The 10,764-nt window shown below is 30.8% G+C and overlaps 2 protein-coding genes across 3 annotated transcripts; one reads left to right on the top strand and one right to left on the bottom strand.

Moving 5' to 3' along the window:
* Nucleotides 1–358: 358 nt before the first annotated feature.
* On the top strand, nucleotides 359–2,200 carry LOC115717190 (ethylene-responsive transcription factor ERF061). Its single transcript, XM_030646150.2, has one exon. It carries the CDS (start codon nucleotides 814–816, stop codon nucleotides 1,828–1,830), a length of 1,017 nt encoding a protein of 338 aa, XP_030502010.2. The 5' UTR covers nucleotides 359–813; the 3' UTR covers nucleotides 1,831–2,200.
* Nucleotides 2,201–3,069: 869 nt separating this feature from the next.
* On the bottom strand, nucleotides 3,070–7,891 carry LOC115715645 (uncharacterized). Of its 2 annotated transcripts, none has more exons than XM_030644306.2 (17): nucleotides 7,753–7,891; nucleotides 7,424–7,606; nucleotides 7,280–7,330; nucleotides 7,004–7,179; nucleotides 6,466–6,543; nucleotides 6,266–6,377; nucleotides 6,092–6,176; nucleotides 5,958–6,009; nucleotides 5,802–5,863; nucleotides 5,608–5,723; nucleotides 5,395–5,516; nucleotides 4,785–4,853; nucleotides 4,544–4,601; nucleotides 4,326–4,399; nucleotides 4,007–4,055; nucleotides 3,521–3,600; nucleotides 3,070–3,342 (listed from the first exon to the last, which is right to left on the bottom strand). In XM_030644306.2, exons 2-17 carry the CDS (start codon nucleotides 7,539–7,541, stop codon nucleotides 3,280–3,282), a joined length of 1,365 nt encoding a protein of 454 aa, XP_030500166.2. In that variant the 5' UTR covers nucleotides 7,542–7,606; nucleotides 7,753–7,891; the 3' UTR covers nucleotides 3,070–3,279. The 2 variants fall into 2 exon arrangements, with proteins under 2 accessions (XP_030500166.2, XP_030500165.2); XM_030644305.2 differs by having other exon boundaries at nucleotides 7,424–7,565.
* Nucleotides 7,892–10,764: the final 2,873 nt, after the last annotated feature.

Here is a 10,764-nt window from a genome sequence, read left to right as displayed (position 1 = left end):
GTAGTTAAAGTAAAAGGCATGTCTCAATTGATTTTCAATCTATTAGCAAATTCTATTAGAAAAATAATGTGATTTATCACTATTATTCATAATCATACCTTAGTTTATCTATCTAATTATAAGCATAATTTATTAATCAAATCTATCCATGGTTTTGACAAAAATAAACCACTTCATTTCTATTTTCCTTCCTCAAAAATTCCAAAATTTTACTATTAGATTATCAGTGCAAAAATGAAATAAGTAAATAAATAAACATAATACCTAAATTTTCCATGATGGCAATTTGGTCATTGAATAAATAGCTGTGCAAGGTGGACCAAAATGTCAAACAAGTAAGAACTTTTTGGTGTGGCGCACAGATAGAAAGGTTAAAAAAAAGTTCATGAAAAGCACAAACCACTACAGCTATAAATACACATATATGGCTTAAGAAACCAAAACTCAGTCTTCAATCACAGTGTAAAATCAAAATCTTTTTCCCAACAACAAAATATTTTCTTTTCCTTTCTCTCTCTCTCTTTTTCCTCATAAACCAAAAGCTCTTCCTTATCTTCTTCCTCAAATTACTAAAGGGTATCACTTGTTTTTGAAAGTTCACAACTTTTGCTTTCTTTTCCTTTTGTTCATTCAAATCCAAGTCCCCCCTTTTGGTGGATTTTCATTTTATAATCTAAAATTCTCCAACCTTTTGGGAAAAAGGAGTTTGAATTTTTTATTGCCCTTTTGTTTAATTCAACTCTTGATTCCTTTTCTTTCTTTTTTTAATCTCCAATTTTCCTGGAAAATAAAGTTAAAGAAGTGGCTATAATCATGGACAGAATGCTTGATAATCATTCAGCTTTATCATTTAGTGAAGGTATGGATATCAGATCATCTCTATCAAATCTCATATTAGCAGGTGGAACAAACACCTTAGATTCCATTTTCTCACACTGCTGTGGCACCACCACCACCACAACCCCATCTTGCTCGACGGCAACCGCGGCAACCGCCAACCCGGTTTTCGAGTCACTAGGTTCCTCAGTCTACCATAGACAAAGAGACCTTGTTCAAAAGTTCAGCTCAGGAAACAAGGCCAACTTCAATGCCTATTCTAGCTTTTACCAGACCAACCCAATTCAAGATTCAGTCCATGTATCAAATTTCATGGCTGTTCCTTTCAAGAAAAAGCTTTACAGAGGAGTTAGACAGAGGCATTGGGGGAAATGGGTAGCTGAGATTAGACTTCCTCAGAATAGAATGAGAGTCTGGTTAGGCACTTACGAAACAGCCGAGGCTGCAGCCTATGCTTATGATAGGGCTGCATATAAGCTCAGAGGTGAGTATGCTAGACTCAATTTTCCCAATCTTAAGGACCCAAGAATTTTGGGATTTGAAGATTGGACTAAGCTGAATACTCTGAAGAACTCAGTTGATGCAAAGATTCAAGCTATTTGTCAGAAAGTGAAGAAAAACAAAGCTAAGAAATCAATGATGAAGAAGATTAAGAATAAGACTAACAACAGCAGCAGGAGCAGCAGTACTACTACAGAGCATGATTTTTCTGGTGAGGATAGTAAAGGGAGTGATTGTTCTAAAGCTACAGCAACAACATTTGATTCATCTTATTCTTCATTTTCGCCTCTGTTTTTTGGGGATAATTTGGATCAGGAGATAGTTTCTCCAGCTGTGTCTGAAGATGGATTTTGGAAGTGTGAGAATTCACCTTCCTCTGTTTTAACTCAATGTCCTGTTTCAGTGTCAGAGGATTCCATGTTTGAAGACTGTTCTCTTGCTCGAATTCCCTCTTTCGATCCTGAATTGATCTGGGAAGTTCTTGCTAATTGAGAACTGAGTTTCTTTCTTTCTCTTCAAAAGAAAAATTAGTGAAAGCTTATGCTCTGTTTTTCTTTTTCTTTTTTCCTTTTGTTGTTTTATGTTTATTTTTAGAGTTTTATTAAATTGTAAAGGCTAGGTTTTTGGTGCTGAACTGAAATGTTTTGTTGCTTTTTTAGACTATTTAATTAGTGAACTAGTGAAGTTATTGCTGTGCCTCATTTTGTACGAAGGCATTAAGAATGGCCTTAGTGTCAATTGCTAATCACATAAATAAGTCTATGGCCTTAGTGTCAATTGCTAATAACATAAATAAGTCTATGGCCTTTTAAATATTTATATTTCTTCTATTTGAAATAATAATTCTGAGTAATTTCATGTATTTGATTATTGTTTTTTTTTCTCCTAAGCTCAAGTTTAAAATAGGGAGTTTTTATGGTTTGGTTTGTTCTGAATTTCCATTTTTTTCGAGCCAAATCAGTAATGTTGATTTTCTAAAATTCAAAGTCGAACAAAACAATTAAATGTTCAAACTAAACCAAATCAATCACGTAAATTATAATACACAATAATGAAACAAAATATGCTTAACACAATGCTAAAGTAATTATCAATATTATGCCTAAAATCGTTCTTAAATGTCAATATTCAATTAAAAAAATTAATCATATTAAGTATATATAAAGAATTAGGCGGTTTGGTTTGATTTGAACCACGGACGAAAATTTTAAAACCGTGACCGAACCAAAGAATTTCCAAATTGACCAAACTATTGACACCAAATTCATTTCGTCTAATCTTAAATGGTTTGATCCAAATTGGTTGGAATTTAGAACCTTAAGATTACAAATTATATTAACAACACTAGTTTAAAAGAGTAGTTGGCTAAGTGAAAAATAAAAGCCTTGCCTTGTGAAAGCGAACTTGTGGTCCTTTTGCCTGAAACCTGTAAAATGACAATAATAAAAATATGTGAAAGTGATGCATTTGTCATTACCAGAAATTCCGTCAAACATTTAATCTGTTATTAAATTGGCTAGTGTAAACAAAAAGGTCTGTAATGATTTATATGACTTGTGAATCTCAACTTAAAATTTCAAAGTGACACGTTATGACCCAAATCACAATTCAAAAGATATAGTCAATCAGAAACTAATCAACAACCCAAAATGGCCTCTACTTTTAAGCCACATTATATCTCTCAAACACAGGATAAGCATATAATTTAAGCTATTACACAATCAAGAATTCACATGGGTTGTTTAAGCATTATAATTTTATGCCATTACATCTCTTGAAAGCAGAATATACCATAGTATATGAATTGGAAAGAGTGGTGTGGGGAATATACAATAATTAGTCACTGAAACGAAAGACAAGTCTCTTGAAATAAAATTACAACAAAAGTGCCTATGGCCTCCGAGAAACGGAGAGCATCATGTTAAAATAATTAGGAAGGTGCTACCAACTAATCGAGTTTTTTGAATGCTGAAGTTTTGCGCTGTATGAATTTTCGATATCCTCCTGCAAAATTTCGAAACACATCAATTCATTGTACATTTGAATAGAAACCAAGTGTTTTTCTTGAAAATTTGATGGTTTGACAGCAAAGCAATAAAACTGGTAGGCATAAGAGATAGATAGTTATCGAGATAGTTATCCGCAAAAAAATTAAAGGAACACGAAATAGGATGCCATATACCTTGCAGGATTTTAGTAGAGGCTGGAGGAATGAAGTTCTGAAAAATCTGATTGATTTTCCAAGTGAAGTCCTATCCCAATCTGGAGGTGAAAAGTAAGGGTAGGGTAAATTAAGAAAAAACATTTGTGCAAATTTATGGAAAGGAAAACAAATCTCCAATATCAGCCTACATTATTTATTGACCCAAGTTGCAAAAAGAACAGCTATCCTAAGGGAAAGGGAGTGACCCTAAATTGGGGTCATAGTTTGAATGATACGCAGTAATACTTTGCCCAACTTGGATGAAGAATGGACTAAAATTCTTGGGTAATTAAATGGTTCAGCTTCGGTTATCTGGGGTGAGAGTTCGGTACAAAAGAAGTTCACGTCATCATCATGCCACTTTTTGCGTGTTCTGGTATTTTATATGCTAACTATAATCTCTCACACTCTGCCTCTGTAAATCTTAATGGAGAAAAGATAATGTTACGAGTTGTATATACATACCGTTATCAGCATCTGCTTTTATCCCTCCAATGTTAAGTTCTTCCAAAAGCTGCAAAAGATAACAAATTATATAAGAAAGTATCCAAATCATGACACCATGTATCAATTGCATAATCGGTAATCAGTTAAATATCGTTCTTACATAAGGGTAGCAAATTGAAGCAAAACATTGAATCGAAAAAAAAAAAAAAAAAGGTTTTCTGTAAACCAGTTTCCGGAAATTAACAAAAGATTGAGACTGACAAATAATAATGACGGAAAAAAAATGCTCTAACATTAATAAAGATTTGGACAATAAATAAATAATAATGAGCATTACCTGGGAAAGAGTTGGTACTGTGGTAGGATCAAATTCCTCACATTGGCTTGGATCAATTGGAACACAAACACGACCTACAGCAGAAAGTCACACATAGCAATTAAGCAACATTAAGAAGATCCAGACAGTTGAGTGCCAATCTTTTAAAACAAAAATAGGCTTAAACATAGAGTGGTTGAAGATGCACAACACTCAGGTTTACAAGCAGAAACACTTACCTGTTTTTGGATGTACACAGAAGGGAGCTTTTAGCAAATGATTCATGTGTTTGGAAACCTACAACATTAAGTATTAGTAGCCAATGAGAAATGTTTCTACACATCAGATGATTTGCATAATTGCTGTCATAAATTGCATCATTTACTACAACTACAAAGGAAAAATCATCTTAAGGGTTTCTAATGTGATATCTAAAGTTGATACAAAAAAGCTAGAATGAAATAGAAGTGTTGCACATACCTCCATATCAAGTCGAGGATAGGTATAAGAAAATACAATCTCTTCAACGCATCTACGCAGTCCTTGTGCCTGAAGCAATAAACAGTGCAAAACAAAATAAGGTTACTTTATATGCAAAATGGCACAAGGACTTATAGACATCCAATCTGATTAGCCGGCAAAGTTACAAGAAGAATTCCAACTACAATATAATTAAATCCCCAAGCCCATTTAAATTAGACTTTTTTCCTAATTTATCACAACGTTTAATTTAGCGTTCACATTCTGAGATGATTGATCCTCAAAATTTGGGTTGCAGTATTTTCCATTAAGTGTTTTTATTATATGATTTTGTTGGTTTTGGCTAGCAATGCTACTTTAAAAAATTTATAGTGGATAAGTTGAGGCTTATTCTTAACACTACCAAGACAAAATACCTCAGTACCCAGAAAATCTTTTGAAGCACCATATCTCACATTATATTATGTAGATTAATCCTTATGGAGAGCAAATGTCACTTCCTTTATTAATGCTCCCACTATCACGAGAGATGTGCCTCCAGAAAGTATTGAAATCCATATTTTATGCATTTTCTATTGTTGATATTTATTCAATAAATATGTGTTTTTACCTTCTTGTTTCCTGATTGCAGAAGATGTTTCAGCTGTTCCCATCTAGTAACACTAATGTCATCTTTTGAATTAGAAGAGCGCCTATTATCTTGCCACTTCCCACGAAGCTCAGAAGCAACAGCTGCAAAGATGACTCATAGATCACACTTACAAAATTACCAGGTGAAAAATAATAGAATTATATATCGTAAACCATGAAAGAACAAACATACATTCATCCGGAATCAAATCCAAAATCTTTTCATATCTCTCCTCAGACGAAAATAAATTTTGACTTGAGAGAAGTTTTGTCTCAAAAAAGTTTCTAAGAACCTCAGTATATGACCTCCTGGGGAGAGAAAAAGTATTAGATGAGGAAACAAAAAAATCTAGTGTCAAAAAATTAATGGCATATGCTTATACTTACGCAAGGAATGGATGAAGAGCTGGACCAATTAATGATACCTTTTTTTGACTATTCTCATTTCCCTGAAAAATAAACTCAGAGGTCAACAAGTTCCAATATAATTCTTAATTATAAAAGATTGGTGATCAAAATTCATATGTAGCTTAAACAAAGCACCTTGTAGACACGAAAATAGTCGGCAATAGCTGCTCTCTGTTCATTGGTCAACCTGAAAAAAAAAAGCAAATAAATTGTGTGTCCTTTCTTATCATAACATAACAAAATACAGCTATATACAATAAATATTCCACCTTCTTGCCTTCTCATCACAAACCCAGCAATGAACACCACGTCGTCCACTAAATACCCAAAGAATGTGATTGAAACCAAAGTCATCTGCAGCAGAATTAAAACGGTGTGTAAGACATGTATTCTTTAGCCCAACCTCTGAGAGCAGTATATATTTTAAAAAATTTAACCCCAACCTCTGAGAGCAGTATCAATAACTTTGATAGCAACTGTCATCAGTGGCCAGCAGTCCAAGCAAACATCAGCCCCTGAGCAGCAGTATCTAACATCATCATAATCTGTAATATCCTACAGGGGAGTCAGAACTTAAAAAGTTATTAAAAAAAAAGGAATTAGGAACTGAATATTAACCAAATTCAAGCATTTATGAACTCACTATATCAAATATAAGCTCCCTTTCCACAGGAGTGAAAACATTATCACCAGTTTGTGCATATGCACGTCTCTTTGCAGGCTGCAACATCAGACATATCAGAGAATTAATAACAATGATAGAAAAAACATGATAATATATTCAGAAACAAGGATGTAAGGATTTGAAACCTACAACAAAACATGGATAGGAAATCTGGCTAAAATCCATACCAAGCACTATGCTTGCAAAAGCAAATCAATTGATAAATTATTCATGAGCCAAAAATTAACTTAAATTCTAAATCATAAGTATTAGAAGCTAAATAATAGGATGATATGTACAAAAATCAAACATTCAAATGCAAGTATAAAAGGAAAGCTACAATAAAAATTGATAAAAAGCTCATTATCACTCCTTAAATTGATAACTCATACACTGCAATAAAACAAATAGTTTGCTGTTTGGATTGAAATTTGTTACACTGCAATAATAAAACAAATAGTTCACTGAGAAAATGAAATCTTGTTCTTTTAGCAACTAAGAGAAAGTAAAGTCTTACATCTACGCTGTAAACAGGTCCAATGTCTATTTTAACTGGACATTTTTCTCTGATAGAGTTTTCGAGTTCTGACACACTGTTAAAGGACTGGAACCGCAAATAAATATCATTATCCAGAGTGAAGGAAAATTCCCTTCGACCAAAATAGGAGTGGTCACACCCAAGATGTTTCCCATCTACATGTCAGGCACAGAAACGCAAAGAACTAAGAGGATTCTTACAAAAATCAAATTCAAACTAGCAAATTTTCTCTTGGATTGAAATAAGAACACTCACCATTTCCGTATGACATCCATTTGAACATATCAGCATGAGGAAATAGCTTCCCTGAATCAAATAAATTCCCTTTTTCAGAAAAAAAACAAGCATAATTTCGACCTCGACTAAAATTTGCTAAAATATTGCTTGAAAATTGATTACCATAATAAACTTTGAGATAATTAGCATTAAATCCCTCAGGAACCGCATTCCCTTCCCTTTGTTCAACTCCATCAATCTCCATTGCGTCCACTACAGCTTCAACTTCTTCCCTCGTCATTGTTTCAGATCAGTGACTCTAAACCTATAAAGAGTGATTCAAATTCCAATAGAGACAATGATAATCTACAGCAACGAACAGTAAAAGAGTGATTCAATTTATGAAAATGCAGAAACCCTAATCCAAATTGCTCATAGAAAAGCACCAAAAATAAAATTAAGGAGAACATTAATTGGAATCGATGAATTCAAAACTTTGAGAAGATACTTACTGTTATGGCGGCCGCTGCGAGATCGATAATTTTGGAGAGAGAGAGGTCTGAGAGTGAGAGAGAGTGTAGAGCGAAGAACGAAGGAAATGGCGGGAAAAGGAGGTCTGTGTGTATTTGGCGGGAAATTATTGCGGTGCGTTTGGGTAGTCTAAATTACTTTTCTGCATATTTGCGGGGCATAATAATAAGTTCACAAATTATTTATTGTTTTTTTAGTTAAAAAAAATAATAAAATAAAATGATAATTACATGAAACAATAATTTTTGTAAAAAATTTACCTTTAAAGTTTTTTTTTATATTTTTACGGTATTTTACAAAAACACAAAAAATCACATAAAAATAACAATAAACAACATGAAATCATATACAAATAACAAAAAATCAACAACAAATTAACAAGAGTACAACATAAAAATATTTTATGTAAGTAAAAACTATTAAAATATTAAAATTTTCGTACAAATTGCATTTTTATTATTTTTGTGTTTTTTTTAAAATTATCCCTAAAAAAAATTAGTTGATGATTTTATAATTTTTATTTTATTTTTATTTGTTTGGTTTGATTTAAGTGAGGGATAAGAAATCGAGGTGGGAAAAAGTAGGTGGGGGTCTAGCACCGAGGTTTAAAATCAAGATCGGGGGTCGAGTTTGGGTTCGGGATCCAAGTCCAGGGTTTGGGTCCGAGTCCAAGTCCAAGGTTTGGGTCCGAGTCCAAGTCCAAGGTTCAAGTTTGGGGTCTGGGTCCAAGGTCCACAGTCTAGGGTCAAGGTTTGGGGTGATCAAGATGTGGGTTTTGGTCTACGTCTGGGTCTAGGTAGTCTTGGGTTTGAGGTCGAAGTCTGAATCCCGATCCAGGTCTTGGGTCTAGGTCAGAGTCCGAGTCCGGGTCAAGGGTAGGGGTCGGGGTCCAAAATATTAGTTAAAGAAAATACAAATGAGTAAAAAAAATTGTTTAAATTTGTTTGAAAGTAATTTTTTTTTTCTAATTTTGATTTAAAAAATTAAAATGTGAAAATAGCTTTATTAGGTATGTTTTTTTGAAAATATTCTCACTTTTCTAATTATAGAAAACAAAAAAATTGATCAAAAGAGTGTTACATAATGCATCATTTGTAAACTCTTAAACAATAAATAATAGGATGTTCCTAAATAACATTAGAGAATATTATTTTGGACCCTATATTTTTTAAAAATTATTAATTTGACTTTTAATTTTGTTAAATAATAAATTAAATCATGTATTTTTTAAAATAGTATAAAATAATACCATGAGTTAATTTTTGTCAAAATAAAACTTAATAAATATTTGATCTGGAGGAGTATAACAAGATTGGTTATCTATAACTATATAAAAATGAGAATGTAGGTTTGGGGTTCCTACATTAAATTACAAAATTATCCTTATGTTTTCTGTTAATTACTATTAAATTCTCACATCATTTAATCAAAAGAAAAAAATTATAATTTAGAGAACTCCACTTTTTATATACAATGCATACAAATACATATTTTTATTTTTTTTTACTAATAGTTTTTCATATGAATTGTTTATATAAAAAAGATTGCAAAAATAAAAAGTGTGAATAATTTAATAATTATAATTTAGAGAACTCCACTTTTTATATACAATGCATACAAATACATATTTTTATTTCTTTTTACTAATAGTTTTTCATATGATTTGTTTATATAAAAAAGACTACAGAAATAAAAAGTCTGAATAATTTTTGGGCTTTACATATTAAATTATTTATTTAACCTTTATCTTTTTTTTTATTAAAATTATTTATAATTTAATATAAAATATTATAGTTTATATCTATATATATTATAGTTTATATCTATAAACATTACCATAAATAATTATATATTAGTTAATTACATAATAAATAAATATAAATTATATATTTTTTAATCTTTGTATTAATTCTTAATTTTTTTTTATTGAAAATCTAATAAATCTTAAAAAAAAAAATTAAAATTCTTTCTTTAAAAAATTAAGTTCACTTAAACAAATCAGATTTAAGTTTCTTCATATTTACGAATCATGTTCATATTATTTACATACTAAATTGTTATTCTCAAAACATAAGAAATGAAGGTACAAATTTCTTATCTAAATCAACAATAATATATTTAGATTAGAATTTTTTAATTATTAGAAAAAATATTTAATTAATTTTTTTAAGAAGAGACCTAATTTATTAGTGGTCAATGTTCATGAAAAAAATAATTAATTTATAACGACACGTGAACCGTGAAACGATAAAAAAGAACAAAAGTTAACAAAAGTACTATATTTCTGTAAATAGAAGAGGTCACAAATTATTGTCGTCATGATGTATATTTTAAAGGATACAATTTAGTAGTATTATAAGTTTCGTAGATAAAATACTAATTATTTTTTAAAATAGTTGTGCCTAAATATTTTTAAGAGACACACGTGCGAAGCACGTGAGACTCCACTATTATTATTTTAATATTTGTGCTAGAAATTGTCTTCAAGTTGATTATATTAAAAAAATTATCGAAAATTGAGTCAAGATACTATTGTTAAAAAATACAGAATCAAATTTGTCATTTAAAAAAATAGAAGATTTGATCAATAATTTCTGCAGAACACAAAATTTAAAATAATATTAATCAATAATATTACAATTAATCACATTTACAACATTTTCACAAATTAAATTCAAACAACTTTTACTTCTAATCACAAACCACTCAATCCTTAAAGTAGAAGTGACAATTTTGGTCACAACGTAAATTTGACGAATTATTATGGCTTAGATTCGTGAAAAAATAAACATATAATAAAATTAGGTCAAACTCGAATGACAATGATAATTAATTAGGTTGGATTATGATCAATATTTAAGCTGAATCGGTTAAAAAACATTTAGGTTAGATAATTATGATTAACTTGATAATACAAAATTAACACATAGTGACCCGTTATATTTAATATATAATTAATTTATTTATTGATGTAATTGTTATTTTTTTTTTAA

Source organism: Cannabis sativa, chromosome 5 (genome assembly GCF_029168945.1).
Source record: "Cannabis sativa cultivar Pink pepper isolate KNU-18-1 chromosome 5, ASM2916894v1, whole genome shotgun sequence".
In the NCBI taxonomy this organism is placed as follows: domain Eukaryota; kingdom Viridiplantae; phylum Streptophyta; class Magnoliopsida; order Rosales; family Cannabaceae; genus Cannabis; species Cannabis sativa.
Note: the sequence above shows the minus strand (reverse complement) of the source record. Positions and strands in the feature narration are given on the sequence as shown.

Coding starts and splice junctions, on each gene's coding strand:
- LOC115717190 (XM_030646150.2), top strand. CDS start 814: ATGGACAGAATGCTTGATAATCATTCAGCTTTATCATTTAGTGAAGGT.
- LOC115715645 (XM_030644306.2), bottom strand. CDS start 7,541: ATGACGAGGGAAGAAGTTGAAGCTGTAGTGGACGCAATGGAGATTGAT. Junction 5,517..5,607: donor GGATTTGATTCCGGATGAAT/GTATGTTTGTTC, acceptor TCATCTTTGCAG/CTGTTGCTTCTGAGCTTCGT. Junction 3,343..3,520: donor CTCTACTAAAATCCTGCAAG/GTATATGGCATC, acceptor GAAATTTTGCAG/GAGGATATCGAAAATTCATA.